This window comes from Amblyomma maculatum, chromosome 7 (genome assembly GCF_055883805.1).
Source record: "Amblyomma maculatum isolate TAMU_Amacu chromosome 7, ASM5588380v1, whole genome shotgun sequence".
Classification (NCBI taxonomy): Eukaryota; Metazoa; Arthropoda; class Arachnida; order Ixodida; family Ixodidae; genus Amblyomma; species Amblyomma maculatum.
This window is the reverse complement of record NC_139350.1, coordinates 134,797,900-134,816,320: the sequence shown is the minus strand read 5'-3', so window position 1 is coordinate 134,816,320 and position 18,421 is coordinate 134,797,900. Positions and strand designations below refer to the sequence as shown.

Sequence of the window (18,421 nt, the reverse complement as noted above, 5' to 3'; positions counted from 1 at the left end):
ACAGACATATAGCTGATAGATCACTACATATACATGAAGTCAACCTACAATGAGAACTACCTTTTCCTTAGCGGCGCGGAGGCCTGCTTAAAGCAATCGGGTCTGGCACCCGTAATGCTTGCTCCAATGTATTTTCTATCTAACAAAATAGCTGTGAGAGATATATTGATCCTATGCTTTTTTCTGTCTCAAAAGATGTTAACCTTTTTTTATATATTTGCGGGCGTGCTCTTATTATTGTCGTTTCACGTCTATATTACAATAAATTCCAACCTCCGTGTAACGTTTTTGCCTTGACTGTAATTGTAAGCGCTCACTCTAGACTGCGAGTGAAGACAGTTGCCTGCCAATATTAATGCGATTCCATTGAGCTCGAACTGCCTGTTTTGCCGGCATTTGAGAGTGTCATTGCAGTCGCACTCTGTAAAAAAGTGTTGCGTGCTGCACGTGCTCTCGAAAGTGCCAAAGAGTTTATGGTCTATGCCAGATTTTTACATTGTGCACAACATTGCATAATAACACAAGCATATATACGTCTTTGTGCTGCTTATGAAGGCAATCTTGTAATTAGTAAACAGCTCTGGCATGCTAGGCTTTTACGTTGACAAGTAAGTTGCAAGCATGAAGCGCCTTTTTAGAAGTGTTTTAGTGCGAAACACTAATCCAGTGAGTGAGAGCCTAGTGAAATCGTCTAGCACTTGTGCCGTCGCTCTGATTGGCTGAGCTCTTTTGTGAGGTCACAAACACTTGGCCTCATGTGGGCGATTCAAATAAAGTCCGGAAGAGCTTATCCTACACTCTTAGTCTGGCTCCACATGCACTTTAAAAAAGTTCTTTGTAAATGGAAATTACACTTATAACTGCAACTGCACTTATAACTGCAAAAGTTTGTTATTAGTGAAATTTACACTTATACCTTAAACTTTTTTGACACTTACGTTGAACCAGATTAAGAGTGCGTGAGCTACCAATAACAGACTATGACCTGATCTTCAAAACTGACGACTTACAAAAGAAATTGATAACATCATTATCACACATGACAGTGCGACTTGGATGTGGTCTCCTAATGGAGCCAGGTGATGATGGCTAGAGCATGAAAGAAAACCAAAGATTTGTTGCGTTCTCTTTTATGCATCTTGTGTAATATGTGGTAACTAAAAGTTGAGAACTGATTAAGTCACATGACCTGGCATGACATGCAAGTGGCTTAGTATGTCGTAAGTTGATGATCCAATATGTTTGACTTGCATGTTGTCTAGTATGTCGTAACTATAAATTGATATCATTATGTAATATGACAGAGTATGAATTTCATGTGATGTTGTATATCCTAATAGAAATTGAATCATGAAGTCATGTGACTAACTATAACTTACAATTGCTGTATTATGTCACAACTAGAAATTCATAACGTCATTAAATCATATGAATAAATTACTTTTAAGTTACATAGTATATCGTGATTAAAAATTGATGACGCCATTAAGGATATGATTAGGCATCTCTTGCAACTGGTGTGGTATATCGTAACGAGAAATTGATGACGTTGTCAATTCACACAATTAATAGGAATTGGAAACAATGGCATTGTTTGAAAGCCGGGATTTGCTTAGTTTCAATAAATCTTATTCACAGCATCGGCGGCGCACGTTTAGGCCATAGAAATACGTTTTTTCTGGTTCAACAACTGCCTGAAGTAGACCCCCACTCTCATTCTCGCAAGGATGGCCCCTAAGTGCAGTGGGGGGTAAGAATTAGTTAAAATCTAGTTTTAGAAGTGTATGAGTATAGACACGCAGATTGACTTTGTTAATAAAGACGGTGCAGTGTTCGACTGTTCTTTACGAGCTTAATGTTGCCGATGTAAACATTGCCTTGGTTCACACTCTTGGAATGCTAAGGCATATATCTTTTCTTTTTGTCGTTTGCGGGTAGGTACGACGCCATCCAGACCCGGACCCGGTGCCAGTGCTGGATGCTGTTCACGTGGATGACCTCCATGTTTATGTACTGCCCTCCGCTGTTTGGTTTCTCTAATGGGCACTTCTACCGGGACGCTTACATCTGCATGCTCGATCTGTCCAGCATCGTTCCTTACACGCTCACGCTGGCGCTCTTGGTCTTGGTGCCAAGTGTTCTCACCGTCATGTACACCTACTACTTCATCTTCAACACAATGCGCAAGATGCGCAAGTGCCTCAGCAAGGAGGAGAAAGAGTACGCAACCGCCATCGGAGAGCACCTGTCCAATCCGGACCACATCATGTCCTTCGTCATCATTGTGCTCTTCTGGATCTCGTGGATGCCTTGGATAGGCCTGCAGATCTACGAGAAAGTCGGCGGCGTCAAACTCAGGTTTCACGCGCTGCACTTTGGCCTTCTCTGGCTTGGTGTCCTGGACTGCTTGTGGAAACCGCTCATCTACGTCGCTATGAGCCCAAAATTTAGGCTCAGTGTGCAATTACTGTTCGTGTCCGTGTGTTGTCGGCATAAGACACCACAGCAACTCGTGGTCTAGGAGCCCGTTTTTGTTCCCGTGCCCCTTCCCGCTCAGGATCAACAAGGTGTTTGAAAAGTGTAAAAGTAGCCCTCTCTGTGTTGTTTGGCCTGCCAGGCTGGAGGGTGGTCCCTTCTACTAAATTGTGGCGGCTTGTTTGCCACCTTCGCATTTACATTGTGCCCTGCCTTAAGTTTTGTTCTCGGGCTCAGACGCCGGAAGCGTAGACAAAATGGTTGTGTAATGGACAGGCGGAGAAGCATACTTTGTTTGCGCATCTGATGGCATTTTCACGCTGTAGATTTGCTCCTAATGGCCTCCTATTCATGACTAAAGTGATCTACACTCTTCTAAAGCACATTACCGGACTATTTCGGAAAATTGTGTTCATGGCTAATGTGAACTATACTCCTCTAAATCAGATCAGAGCACTGTGTCATAAACTGTGTTCCAACATTCATTCTTTTTGGAGGCTCCAGGCTGTACAGAAATATGCCTTTTGCGTTTTATTGTCCACGTTACTTCCTAATGTGCAAAGGTTTGCCTAAGCTTCAGAACACGTTATTTATTTACTTATCCTTGTAGTAAATCGTAGTTTTACCACAATCTAAGTTATGCAAAAAAAAACAAGATTCATTTGTAGTGAATGCTCTCACAGATTCTTAGCAGCATAAGGGTCATGTAACAAAATTTCCTATTCAGTAATTGTTTGCAGCGCAAATAATATAATATACGAAGTGTGATTTTATGTACTTTCCTCTGTCTTTCGTGATCTGCTTTAGTGCTCCTTCATTTCGCTACCTAAAGATGGTGGTTAATTGATCCTCCTGTTTTCTTAAATTTACTCAGCATTCCACAGAGCTGTCTGTGAGTCACCCAACGTAAGCATGTCTAACATCACTGGATCTGTATTTCTAAAAATGTCAGGGACGTGGTAATAAGCGTAAATGAATGAATCAGTATCTAGGTTTTCTGTAAGAAGAGGTAGAAAGCAAGCTGCAGCAGATGAACTGCTATGGAAGTAAATGTTGAAATTGCGATATATCTGTGTGGACACTTACTAAATAATTTTATGGTCATGGCTTGGCTAACAAAGCCTACGTTGTGGGCATTTAAAGCTGCGTATAGTGCCGTATTAAGACATTGGCGCACCTGCTTTGATCTCGTATCTCTGCTTCTTGAAGTAATGTCAAAAGGGTCATAACATGGTCATCCAGTATATTAGAGTTTGTAGCCTGGCAGATAATACTGGAGCTTATTATTTTATTTTCGAAATGTGAGCGCTCTAGACGCATTATTTATTTCGAAATAAATGACTGAAGTTGAGACCGCGAAGCTCCTTCCACCGACAGCGATCACCATCTTGAAACGCGTGGTGACGTCACAGACCGACACCGGCCACCGCGTCGTCTGCTGCTGTGCCGGCGACGATATGTTGCCGATGCACTGTATGGTGTGCGCGCTTGCTCAAAGACCAACATGACTCGCAACGAGTGCACTCTGCATGTTTGTGTGCTCTACAATAAGTGTAATCTGCATGTTGGTGCCTCGATATAGCACGCCGCAGCCTGCTTCTGCGCTGCCGGGTGATACTCAAAGATTGTATTGTAGCATCGTTGGATGACACTCTATACACTGCGCATTTTATGTGTTGCTTCTGGGACGTGTGTCAGTGTACAATATGTACGTGGGTCGAGCGGGTCAGCTCGTGCGCTTTTCGTACTCGGGCGCCGACGTGCACCTGATTCCCGCCCATAAAGGTCGCTATTTTCCGGATTAAAAGCGCTAACAGATATTAGAAACCTCAGTTGGCAGTAACCGCGCTTATCAACATGACTGCGGTTTGATCCGCCAGATCGCCTTGCCGCGGCTTTGTGTAACAGCGGTTGACGCGCTTCTCATGCACAGAACATGCAGCAGACGACGCGGCCTCGGTTTATGTCGTCACCGGCTACGCCGGTTATCAGATCAGCGAGCTATTCTCGAAGAAACGCAGATATTAGGTTTAAAAAGTATTTGCAGCTCCGATACGGCGGTGAAACTTTGTGGTCTAGTTGCTAGCATATCAGGAGTAAGATGCAATAAACATTGCATATTTGAAATTAGTGTGATGACCCTTTAACTATCACGGGCGCAAGTCTTATCACCTATTGAAGTTTGGCCTTTTAGTATTTGCAAAATATCAACCATGCTTTTTTAATGAGAGCACGCGCTACCCTAAATTTTTTTTTAATCTTTTCAACCCACAGCTGCATTTTGCCGTGCCATTTCAGATCTCAGGGTTGATTTTATTTAACATGTGAAGAACGTTGTGTTAGTCGGCTAAGCTACGATTTCATCTGTTGTTATTTATTACTACTAATACGATTATTATTTTAAATGGGAGGTGCTCTTTTGTATGACAAGTTTACTTATCAACTATAGGCATTTATAATACGCTGAACCTCGTGCAAATAAAATGATCAATGCGCATTTAAGTTTAGGCTAGTTAGTTCCTGTCTTTAGATATAGTAAAGAAGGTTCGAAAATCAACGTAATCACATGGATACAACTGCTATGCGGACATCATTATATGACCTGTTGTAAATGTGCCCTAGCACGCTGTTAGAAGGAGCACTATCTGAATTCAAGTGCCAATGTCATAAAGCAAGTCACGTGAATGAAGCTTGCCACAGTAAAACGCCTGTTAAAAAATATCACGAATTCACTGAATTTTCTCAGCATAGGGTTTCATAAAGCAGTGCAGATTGCAGTGCACAAAAGTTTTCTACGGACGCGAATATCATCATTTGGTGGCTAAAGATTATTATGAAAAAGATTATTATACTGCCTATTTTGTCCATGAGAAAATGGATGCCGCAGAAGACAAGTGCTCTCTTCTCAAGGATGAGTGAAAAATGAGTAGCATAATGACTCCAAGCACGGACTTCACGGAGGGAAAAAGCACAGCAAAACAGACGCACTGCTCATTACAATAGTCGAAGTTCACAAGCATCGGATGCTTCAGATTGTGCCAAAATAACAGCTGTGTTATTTGTCTTCGAAACAACGTTTGTGGTAGCATGGCTAGCTAACTTTTCCAGATACATTTGTGCTGGTCTCTTTACATTGCTCGGGACCGATAAATGCCACAGGAATGACTCTCTAGTAGTGCAATCACATATTCGCCGGAACCTTAGCACCGGCATGCTGACAAACAGAAAAGTGATAAATGGCCACATTTGTTTTATTGTTTTAAGCCAAACAAATCTTGTTGACAAGATATAGCCAGGGAGGTGTGATCTACAGCAAAAATAGTTGCTATGGTCACTTATCTTCTCCACTACCACCTGTGTGATTCTAGGGCGATTTCTGAATGTTGGAAAATGCCAACCATATTATTCAGATAGAATACCACGAACATGAACTATTTTGTTTTTGATCAACAAATGCGTGCTCTAGACATGCAGGCACCTACACTGCAAGGCCGACTCGCACATCTTACGCCGTAGGACATGGCATCATATACATTGTTTATATTCCTGAAGGTGCACGTCGGCTATGAAAAGCGCCATAGCTAATGGTTCGAAATTATGTCAGTCCGCCAGGATAGGTTAATGTGCACTGACATTTCAAAGCACACGTAAGATTTACTACGACCATTTTTATGCTTTCTGAAAACTGTTCACCTAAAGGTACGTGACATGAAGGAAATAAATAAGAAGACTCGCTCACGCTATAGCAATCGGAGTGGTTGTGTTTTTCAAAAGCCTTAAAAAGGTGTCCTAGAAGACTGAAATGTACAGCCTTTATCAAAAATTTACAGCCCAGGAGTTGTACTTCTGAGCTATACTATGTGGCTCGTAACGCATTCCCAGGTTTCCATACTTGCTGAAGGCAAGACGATTTTTCGTCCTACCCTCTCCAATGGCTAGGACTTCCACGATTATTACAGAAGTCATATTATACGGCATAAAAGCAAACCCTCTGGGCTGTAAACTTTTGATAAAGCCTGTATATTTCATTCCACGTAAGTGAAGAATGGTTTTAGGCCGCAAGGCAACTTTCATTGCCCACTAAATTCGGCGAGTATATGACAGAACCAAACAATAGCTACAAGTTATATTCAGATGTCACGTTTGAAACTTGTTCCTGGGCTAGTTGCGGTATATATGTAGCCAATAAGTTTTTTCAAGCCAAAATTAGCAGGACAGCGAGCATTTCTGCCGGGTGTCTCTCGTGCTCGTATTCTGGCATGCAATTGGGGATCTGCTGGTCTGCGACTTCGTTGCATTTATTACTGGATAAGGCAACGTAAATGCACCGCAGTGAACACGAATTTATTGTTACTCCTTTACTTCCACTAATGAATTGCATTCTAGTCCACCATGATCACGGATGGCTAGGAGGTAGAAGCACCTGAGCAATTGTGAAGCAAAAAGTGATTGTATAAATTGTTATGGAACTCAGTCGTGTACCTTTCGTGTGAACTGATGAATGTGTGTTTGCTCTACATTATTTGACAAAATTAGGAACCATGAGAAAATGGTTCTATGACACACTTGTGCTGATGACTGCATGACACTTGTAAACGCCGTTATTCACATTGATCGGTCGACTGTGGACTTCACTGTAAGTTGTGAATCTGCCGATGCATCTTTTCATGATTATACTGAACTCTGAATTTTTGCCGCGCTCGAATCAAAACCACTGGGTGAACGAACACAATAGTGCTAAAGAAGGGCAAAATTTTTAGTGGCCGTGGAGGACGTCACAAGTGGCTCAGCACTTAACATTCTTCAGTCACTGCTATAGCCCCGAACTGGCGTGTAAAGGAATGTGCTCCTTTCATTTCTTTTTGTTTTATGCTTCCGTCCTTCTAGATGAGTGTAAAGCTTGCTGCGGGCTGGATATTTGGACACGATATCGCCTACAGCAACTTGCAGTGTTCGCTGTGGCTGAAGGCGCAAGCACCTGAGGCCTCGGCAAGAATCGGCCTCTTGTCGGGAAGTGGTGCAGTCGCCCAAATGTGAAACAAAGAGAGAGTGGGTTTTTCCGTCACATCGATGAAATCTACTTCTCATTGAATGTGCGCATGAATTCATGGGTCGAATTTCCCCGTCGCCGTGAATCTGCCCTCGTAAGCCAGATCCTCCGGCGACCAGTGTCAGTAGTGCTAAATGTCCTGAAAAATTGTTTGCTTGTGCGAAAGACATGTATACAACGAGCAGCGAGGAAAAGAAAGTGTGTGCTTGTTCCCGGATTTGTAAAAAGGAGGTGTTTCGTGTAAATATGGGATCGCAAGAAAAATATGTGGCCGCATATTTCCAGTGTTGAAGAAATCTGTATGTTTTTTTTCTCTCGAATGGCTCTTATCCAAGAGGGACATTGCTGTGCGCGTGATGTTTACCACAGCTGGATTGTAAGAGCAAAGGACTTTCATTGTTAAGGCGCTCGCGACAGTCACAATCGTCTAGTGTCTTTTCTTGTAACTTTATATCTGTACAATGTTGACTTCTCCGGTTGTGACACCTGTAGATAGCCATAGATGTGTGTACAAAAAGTACAGAACACAGCTTCAGAAGTAGGAGTTGAGAAGAACTATGTGATACACAAGCGATCGCTGACGCAGAAATGCCAGGTCGCCATCGCATGTCGGTGACACAACTGGCGTGTTCTTTCTTTGCTGTTACGTTGATATCGCGCCACTAACACTTAATATTAATGAAGAAGCCTTGCCAATGCAGATCCATAGAACGCAAATGACTGCCTCACAGAGAAGTCGAAACTTGCGGCATCTTTTTCAGTGATTTTGAATCAGCGTGTAACTATTTAACAGCAGCTTAAGTTTTCTTTGTCTCCACTTGAAAAACCAATCGCCTGGAGATGTGTGAAAGAGGAATTAACGCAGGCCAATAGTTAAACTTTATCTTTCTTCATCAAATTCGTTTCAGTCTGTCAACAAAAGAAAAGATTCACTAAGGTCCTTCTGTATCTCCTGTCGTGCGCAAAACCATTTAGACTGATCAGAGGCGGTTATTTCTTCCCTCCCTCCATTCACGAGAATAACACATACAGAAAAATTGCGAGAGTAACCTGCCCTTGAAAAAGTATGCCCTCCTGCAGCCTATCTCAACCGTATGACGTCAAAACAAGACACGAAAATATTTGATGCAAAGTGTTATCCTTTGCCCGTAGCACCACCTGCTTTCAAAACTCAAACTTGGACTTTCACCAACCTTACCTTTCTGAAATGTAAGCACTTGATAGTGAAAAAATGACTTGTTTGTTTGCATAGCCAAACTTGTTTGTCCTTCACCGTATGCATTACCATATTTGCTTTGTATGCTGCAGAGCATTTTAGGAAGGTAACCTTTCAGATCGGCAAGGCTTCTTCACTTTCTCAACGGTTTTGATCTCAATGTGCCGTCGATATTGATGTTGTGGATACCTCGCATTTCTCTGGCGCTGCGCAAGCTGTCGCGTTGGTTCCAGAGAAGCTGTTTACCCATGAACGGTGGCTGAAGGGACGCATACATAGTTATCCGGCCAAAGAAGGCCGCGCAAAGTATATGAGTGAATTTGGCAAGCCCTGTCATCTGCAGCTTCCTTCAGCTGTGCTGCTGTTAGAATTAGCCAGAGAAAAATATCCTGGTACGTGGGGACATACTTCGCAAGGATATAGGCGCCGACGATTAGCCTTCTAAATGAGGTCAGAGTGCCAGCTTCCTCTGATCAAATTGACTTACCTTGTTAGAAATTCGGTCGCTTTCAAACTAGATGTCAGATAGGGTTTTTTTTTTGTTTGTATAAAATCCCCTGAGAAAAAATTCCCCTACTGAGGTTTAATGCACAAAGGCAAATGAAAAAGCATATCGCTGCAACTTTGAAAAATGGTGCAGGAAATGCATGAGCAACTCTCACCATAGTGCGTGTTCATTTTTGCAGACAGAGCATAAAATTGATTTTCTTAAATCTTTTTTCCCGTTTTACAACGAAGACACTCAGTTCTAGAACATAAAAGGTGGCCCTCCTCGTTCTAAGGAAGCTGGGCAATATTACGTGTTCCCCCCAAATGTTGCGGATATGCTGACTAATCTGGATGCGAGCGCTCACTGCAACAAGTGAAGAGGGTAGGGATTATGTGGTATGGTACAGCGTGGCGGTTTGCAAGCGTCGACGCGGGGCTCTGCTATAAAGCGCCCACTGTTGCTTGTGGCCTGCTCAGTGCTATACTCAATTACACATATCTAGCTGTCGACCCAGTCAAGCGTGCCCTATGTCTCTCCATTTCACCGTCTCTCTAGGAATGCTCTATTTTTGTGTGGAAATCACCCGGACAGAGGCCCGGAAAAGAATCGGACGAGCAGTAGCCGCTGGTAGCTTCTCTTTCTCACTTAGAGGCAGCAATCTTTAAGCGCAGAGCCGTGTTCAAAGTACGCCAAATGACGTTGCCAGCTACGCGAAATATCGAAGATCAAATACACGTTCACTCACAAACTTATGCTGACCTCGGGGCATGTGCGCATTGGCTCTACATCACGCGTGCATGCATATAATAAGCATGCGTGCTTTATTTTAAAGGGGTTATGTATGAAAGCCGTGCGTGTTTTCTCTGAGCGTGTTTGAATTCTGCGTTTGGCTGGCTTCACTCTCTGGTTGTAGATTATTGCCACCGAAAACAAGCCAGTAACTTGGAGAAATCAGCGAGCTAAGTCACTTGGGTAGATATATCGAAGTTCACTCTGGTTGCAGAGACAACCATACCTTTTTTTACGGATCAGTCTCTACACAACGTTTTATAATTTCTTGTTCTTCTGTTGGGGCTTGAAGCGCACAAAATACAGAAATAATAAACTTTTTCATAGGTGGCACATAGCTGCCGCAAGATCTGTGCATTTCTTCAATTTTCGGTCCTCTTTTTCCTGTTTTTACTTTCTGAAGGCATGATTTTTAATATGGTAAACACTATGTCTCACTTTTTTTGGAAGAACTCCGTAATTTTCTGACAACGTTTTTCACTTTTGCAGCTTGCTGTCTCCTGCCATTTAGGCATAAATCAAAGGGGCCTACTCTAATTAGACATAAAACAGTTGTGCGACAAATGCCCTAGCAAGTCTTGTCAAACGACTGCGTTATTTACTTTGACCCTGCCGAAATCATGTCGAAGTAGGGCGCACGTTTCACGCTCTTCGGTATATTAAGGCTGCGGGGATTGCTCGGTTTGTTGGCGGGGGGTAGTTTACGACCTCGTTTTTTTTTTCCAGCAAGGAGGGCAGGTGGAAGGAAAAAAAAAATTCTCTGACTTTCGCGATCTTATCGCTGCAAACGTCATCTGTCCGCCATTTTCCGTCCACTCTAGTGCGGGGTCTATAGAGTATTGTTAGGTATAATGCTCAGTGTTCAAACGAATCTCGAATACGCGCTTTAGTTTTCTAGATTACCTAGGGATGTTTTCTATAGCAACGTTGTTCACAATGAGCTTAAATATTTACGTAGAGAACGAACAGGTTGTAATGCTGCATACCCTTAATTTATCCTATGAGCGCAGTAGAGAAAGTGTTCAGAACCGGAGGCAAAAGAAAAAGTTTAGACTGTATTGAGAAGGAATGATGTTCCATCAGCGAAAAAAAAAGGCAAGAAGACGTATATGTGTCAATCATTTCATTATGGTGGGCGTGATTTCAGGGACGAACAGTGCGCACACATCCTTGGCGTAATTTGAAAGTTCAAGAAATCACATAAAAAATAACTCAAACAAATGGCCTACAGAAATGGTCAAGTTCAATCTGGTATGTAAAAAACCATAATCTGAAGTAGTAAAAATTCGAAAATCGTGACTTGCTTAGTGATATCGCAGTTGTATCGATCCCTGCATAACTTCCATTTGTTAAGGTATAGGAAGTGATGATCAGCAGTATGGCAGAAATAATTTCCACAAATATAAGTTTAAGCAGAGTATGGTTTTCAAGTGAAGCAGATAATTGATTGCTCTAGTAGAATCATTGGGGAAAGCTGAGTGGTTTGGTGTTCAGATATCATCACGACCTATGTGGAAATCTTGAAGATAAGCGAAGTGCGGCAAATGGGGATTTGAATAGTTCTGAGGCGCCTGGCACTATGCAAAAGGGTGCACTGAACAGGATGTTTGAATGGTATTGAAGCGGGCCGATCAGACTATCGACTTCTATTCGCGTATTGCATAAGGAAGGAAAATGGCGGAAGCATTCCAGGGTCGCTGTAGGGAAGCGAAGTGGGTGCAAGTGTTTTATTCACACTGAATAAATGACAGGGGTATCATCTTATAACATGACAAAGTTTGTAGAGGCATGCATAGCTCAAGATTTACACTCTGTTTTGAATCAGCTTGACATCAGCCATTTAGACAATTACGCGCACATATGAGGAGCCCTGTAGTGCGCTGCCCAATATGCACTCTTGCTCGCTAGAGAAGGAATCACTGGCAATTCAGGTAAAGTGAACAAGTAAACCTGCACTTTTCCTGCGGCAGTTTTAGTAGAAAATGCGCATTTATCCCCATTTTAAGTCCGTAGAACAGAAAGAGTGCACGCAAGCGAAAGTTCAAAATAATCAGTAGCTTAGCGGGCTGTAAGCAATTTCGCACGCCCAATACCCGGCAACTGTCAGGAATCGCATTTTTTTATCTGTCTCAGAAAACCAATGGCTGGCATGGTCAGAAAATATCTTGTAGTTATGCCCTATTTGAAGCAGGCACCAAAGAAAAGCCCATTGCTCTGTGTCCGCACAAAACTCTCCTAATTGCGTAGTCACAATTAAATAATTCACAAGTTGTTCGCACTCAGGATAATTCGCTAATGTTGTAACGGAACATTTCTTATTCATCTTAAAACGAGTTTTTCTGCACCTTCATTCTAGTTTCTTAGGAATGTAGCGAAAATTGTATTACCTTTCTCTTTATATAACGTGAGAGCCTCACTTCCTCTATACAACCAGCACTTGGGCTGTGAGGGCATATCGGTCTAGTTTTGGCTCAGGCGCTGCGCGCCTTCATTTTGGTGAACCTATGGCACCGACTTTTAAAAACCTCTGATTTGGGTTCAAATCAGCTTTCTCAACAATCCCTCGCGGTAGTGAAAAAACCTAAAGTTTGCGGTCAACACGAAGTGTGACATTGCTTAACGCCCGAAAACATAGTGCGTCATAGCCTTGTGGAAAGTTGTGCGCTGGGACGCGACGACACCCTTCTTATCGAGGGTTTTCCTTGTCCATCGAAACAGCACCTGTTCTTTTGGCGCAAAACTCTAAGGAGACGGTGTATGACCGAAGTAATACATCAACGGTTATGGCACTTATTACAGTGAACTAGATGCACTGTGTGCATTTCAGTAATAATTGACTCAAAGGGCGCACGTGTTGTACACAGTGCTGACATATTTCGTACCAATCGACAAAACTATTCAATGTTTTTAATTATTCGACATATAATTGAGAGAATGCCACTGTGTACCACAGCAAGCACAAAAAATGCACTTCTCGTTTTTCCTGTAATGCCCGCGTATCTTCTACCTTTCACACTGACTGTGGTCATACTTCAGCGCGCTTTTATTCTATGCTCGTCAGCACGGGTTCTCTTTGGTGTTCCGAGGTTTCTCTTGCACTGAGGAAAAGAGACATTCATCACGAAGAAATGTCTATATCCTCTCTATCACATATAAAAAAAAATTTCAGCTTGGTGGTGTGTGCCGTTGAATGTCACAAAAAAAAAAAGTGTTTCTTCGCGTTTAACTTCCATGTCTATTAAACTGCTCTCGCTGTCAATCATGTGTGACCGTTTACCCAATGTCGACCCTGAAAATGGTGTCAAGTTGAGTGTGAAAAAATAAACGATTCCCTGGTCATGACTCTGGCTTTTTTGTTTCACCGCAAAGCTCTTCGGCCCCAGCGTCTTCAGACTTGAAATAGAAACGGCTTAGTGTGCAGCCTGTGTTATCTAATACTACCGTTTCGAGATTTTAAGCAGGATTTTATAATATACATGTTCAGGTATAAAACACGTGCGATAAATGACGTCTCCTTAACACCGCACTTTTATATTAATTCCCTTCGGGTATTTTTACCTATCCTTCACAATGGCTGAAGCTTCAATCTTTTTTGGCGCTCTCGTTTTGTGTTGAGAAATAGCCAAGTGGAGACTCATGTAAAAAATTTTGTTTAGCAAACGTATTCCACAATCGTGGCAAGCTGGGTTAGCTGTTTCTCTCACCAAATTCTGGAATGAAATAATATAGATATAATGTATTTAACAGTGAATGAACAAAATAATTTGGAGAACCTGACTTGGAATTTTCCTTCCCTGCACTCTCTTGCAGCAGTGCCATAATTTTTAGGATGTCCATGTACCGATTTTTCTCTTTCAGAACGCAGATTAATATTGGCAGGTGATAAATTTCTTATTCGACTCCTGATGACAAGAATACAGACCTTAAAAGTACCCAAAATCGCAGGTCGTAGGCGAGACCGTGTTACTAGTCGCGTTGATAAGAAACGTATCATCGTAAAATGTTATGTATACCCTCTAGAATGCTCATTCTGTCATGAACAATATATCGGAGAGGCAGGGTAAATTATAAACATACGGCTAAATGGTCATTGGGCATACACAGGCAAAATGCTCACGAAAGCAGTTTAAAAGAATTTTAATCAGAAAGACATTAGGTTTCATGAAATTAATATATTTATTCTCCAGTCAGGCTTTAAATCATTAGGGTACATAAAATATATGGAGGCATATCTAATCCATAAATTTTTTAGCACAGGTGGCAACCGCAATAAATATCTCGAAAGGAAGATTAGAATCGCCTAATTATATTCTCTCTGTGCAATAACTAGTAGGGAAAACAATCCCATATAGCGCTAATTGTACAGTTCATTCACAGCACGTGTATGCTCTATCCCATCTTCTGTAATAGTATCAACTGTACGTGTTTTTCCAAACATGTGTTCGTCTTATCGCCTCCTACTTTGGTTCCTCCTTCAATCTTTTTTTTTTTTAGATAATGTCAGGCGTGGCAGGTATGTTTAACGTCATTTGTTATTCTGTTCCTTCGTCTTTCTGCCCTTCTTGCTGGAAGCTCTCCTAATGCGTAAGCATTGTATGGCTATGGAGGCAAGTTTCGCGCAGGCATGACTTTATCGGAGCTCTAAAAGAATAATAGCTGGTATATTGGAAGAAGAGTGCTACCACCGAATAGAGGCTAAATGAAAGGTGAGCAATTCATGAAATGGGTGTTGTGGGTTAATTAGTTAAATAAGTAGAGCCACTTAAACTAATCACACGTCGAAATGACCGGAAGGGATAATGTCAACATCCAAACGGGGTCCCTTGGCGTTCGACTTCCGGGGACGTAGGCCTAACTTCCGGTGGCAGGAAATTTGAAATTCATGCGAACGAGCGCAAAATGGCGTCATTTGCGTGCAGAAATGGACGGGAATGGTTAGAATGTGCGTAAAGAGAGGTAATCAACCAACTGTCCGAAAGATTCCAGAGCCCTGGAGAATCTCAGAAATGCGAAAGCCTGAGCGTTGCTATTGCACACTGTACATCACGCGCCCCTTGTCGAACACAACCAGCATTCCTTGAACCAAGGAGGTTATACAAAACGGCTGGAGTGGAAGGAGCGCCCGTCGAGTAAAGCCATCGAAACGCCACCTTGAGGGGGGCACAAAAGCGAGCCAGTTGCCGTACAACGCACCCGCTGAGCGCACGGAGAAATGGAAATTGTTCAAGTGCGCGGCATTTAACACGATCAAGGCAAACATCGTTGGTTCATGCGTGGCTTACGGTTCTAAAATCCGTGTGCAAAGGACACCAGGACTCACATTACACAAACTGCGATCGGTAGAGCTCATTCCTATCTGGCCGGGCTGTTTGCATTGTGGCGCGTACGTGCGGTCATATAGCGGCTGTTTCTTTTCTGCTAGGGTTCCAAAGGATCCTGAGGCGCGAGCTCTTTGGGAACATGCTGTTCGGTACGAGGGCTCCCAAGCAAAAGGTGGAGGCCGCATGTGTTCGGTCGAAGTTGCGCATCCACTCTGTGCATGCTCTGTTATTTCCGGAGAGGCTATAGGCGCCAGTATTCATTATATAGGCTCAGTACAGTTTCTTCGCTGTATTAAAGTATAGATGGCTGATCAGTCTATCGTATGACGTGCACAGTAAAGACGCGTTAAGTCGGATAAAGTGTGGATGAAGTTGGTTATAGGCCGTGTAAGGAGGATGAGGTTGAGAAAGTTGAAATAAATTTTCATTAAACTATAATAATGATGACATAGTAAGGAATGACTAGGGCAAACGTTTTATTAAGCCCAATAACATTAGATTAGGGCAGATTAAGTTGGATTATGGTGGTTTAAGCAGGAGTATGACAGTTTACGCGGGGTTAAAGATGATTACTTTGAATTACCTTTTACTATGTTGATTTCGTTGTATTAAGGGTGATTGTATCGGATTACGTTGAATTAAGGATGATGATATTGAATTAATGTGAATTAGGTTAGATTAAATGCGGCTAATTTCGGTTATGCAAGATTAAGTTATGCTAATTTCGCATTCATGGCACGTAAGTATTAGCCCTGTACTTTACACGACAAAATTAGTAAAAATTGAACAGGGCAGGGGCTGCATCGGTTGGAAGCAGAATCTGAAATGATTCAGACAATGCATTTAAGTATAAAGCTCCTAGTTCTAGAAGGATTGAACATGTTGCAAGAGAAAAATGTGTTTTCTCAGTTGACTCAGCATCTCACTGACTACGATCCTTGGGCAAGCATGTCTACAAGCCTTGCAAAGATGTAGTGAAGTTGTACATAAAAATCAAGACTCATCACATAACACAAGAGTGGAATATGTTTGATACAAATGACATTTAAGGTCAGTCCTTTCGATGCTTACCGTATTTAAGAACTCATGACAGCTCAGTGTTCCGCATCAAGCATTAAGAGCAGCAAGTCTCACTGTTTATAGATAAAGAAAAATAATTTACGTAACGATGATGTCGCATTGCGGTTTGCGGCTTCATCTAAACAATGAGAATATTGGTGAATAATGCATTCCAAAGAGGAAACCATGCCTTGTTTTTACTTCAGCAGAGTAGCACTTCTATAATTTTAATAAGTTATTTACTTTGCTATTTGCGAGTGTTGGATCGACTTATCAACTTGCTATTTCACTTACAAGCATCTTTCAGCCAGTAAATTCTGTATGTTTGCGAGAACGTATTAATGTTGCTGGCAATGTTGTGTAACTATGTAACCCCCCATAATCAAGCTCCCTCATTGATTATTTGCTTTTTGCTTCTTTGCTAGCTGGTCACAAACGCTACGAATATGATAGCACGTGGAGCTTATACGCTGAATAAAGTTGCTGTGTCAGCATGATGGTCAGGTTTATTAAGGCTAAATCCTTTCTAGGCTGATGGAATAAAATCCCGTGCGCGAGACCTGTGCGCGGGACCTGTCGTATTCCGCGAGATTCCGCGAGATGTGTTCTTCTCCAGTGTTTGTGCCATTTGCAATCCCGCACTTGAGCACGCGGCAAGGAACGGCATGCGACAGGAGCGATGGTGTACCGCCCAAATACACTTGCCGGAGAAAGTGCGACAGATACTGCACTTTTCCTTTCCATAATTATATGTAGCACTGCAAGAACGCCGATAAGAGGCGAACGATGAGAAACAAAAAAGATGTGAAAATTCTCTTAAAAGACATCTAAGAGAGCCTCTAATTTGTGTGTTTCTTTTTTGTGAAGGATCGGAAGCTATGCTTCTCCTCTTGCTATTTCAAAATACTAAATTCAATAGTTACTCAGGTTTGTTGCATGGATTCTTATTGTCATCCTTTGAATTACATTTTTTTTTTTAATACTTACATGACTGTTCGCATCTGCATCTAAGGTGAGTCTATTAAAGAATATAAAGAATCCCGAATTGCTGTGCATACTATGTTCTACTTTAGGTCAGAACCATATAGGCATATTTTTGTCGTTAGAGGGAGCTTTAACGTCAGCTGAAGTGGGCCTTGGCAAAGGCATTTCTCTGTTAATCCACAGGTGATTGTCCCGATTCCCATCGAGAAACTGCTTATTGGTTCTGCTAAAATGGGAATTGGCCGCCTAATGTTGGTTGAAAGGAATTTGACGAGCATTAGCTGTCATGCGTGGCTTTTGCTTTGCTTATCGTTTGATTTTGGATTCTATTCGTCTAGACCATTTTAACAACGTATTGATACGTGGCAAGGCGCCCCCGAAAAGCACAGTCCCGGTGCGCACTACGACTAACTACTACAGGGGTAGTACGGCTTCATTCTGGCGACATGAACAATCTCAGTGCGTGGCATAGAGGACTGTCGCGGCGGATGTACAGGGGCGACCTCGTACGTCACAGGAGTGACTGGCCGTAAAACACGGTAGGGTCCTGCGTAGCCTGGCAAGAGTTTCTCACACAGCCCAACTTTACGAGCGGGAGTCCAAAGCAAGACGAGAGAGCCCGAAGAGTAGTGCACATCCCGGTGGCGAGAATCATGGCGCCGTTTTTGGGAACTTTGTGAGGAAGCTAGTCGGCGGCGAGCGATAACACGGGCGGCGTCAGCTCGGGAGATGGCGTCACGAACGTAGGTACTGGCGTTAGCGGTGGGAGGCAGTACGCTGTCAAACGGAAGGGGAGGGTCACGGCCGTATAGAAGATAAAAGGGTGAGTAGCCCATTGTGTCGTGACGAGAGGAATTGTACGCGAATGTTACAAACGGCAAATTAATATCCCAGTCACGGTGTTCATCCGAGACATACATAGACAGCATGTCCGTGAGCGTGCGGTTGAGGCGTTCGGTGAGGCCGTTCGTTTGTGGATGGTAAGCGGTGGTAAAATAGTGCTTAATGGCGCAGTACCGAAGAATTTCGTTGAGTAC

At 42.6% G+C, this 18,421-nt stretch overlaps 1 protein-coding gene across 3 annotated transcripts in view; it reads left to right on the top strand.

The window, feature by feature from the left end:
• Positions 1-13,434, top strand: part of DopEcR (G-protein coupled receptor DopEcR) — a 267,336-nt gene extending 253,902 nt beyond the window's left edge. For all 3 annotated transcript variants that reach the window (XM_084609488.1, XM_084609489.1, XM_084609491.1), the window contains exon 3: positions 1,939-13,434. In XM_084609488.1, coding sequence (XP_084465614.1) covers positions 1,939-2,521 — 583 coding nt within the window. In that variant the 3' untranslated portion in view covers positions 2,522-13,434. The remainder of the gene's footprint in view (positions 1-1,938) is intronic.
• Positions 13,435-18,421: the final 4,987 nt, after the last annotated feature.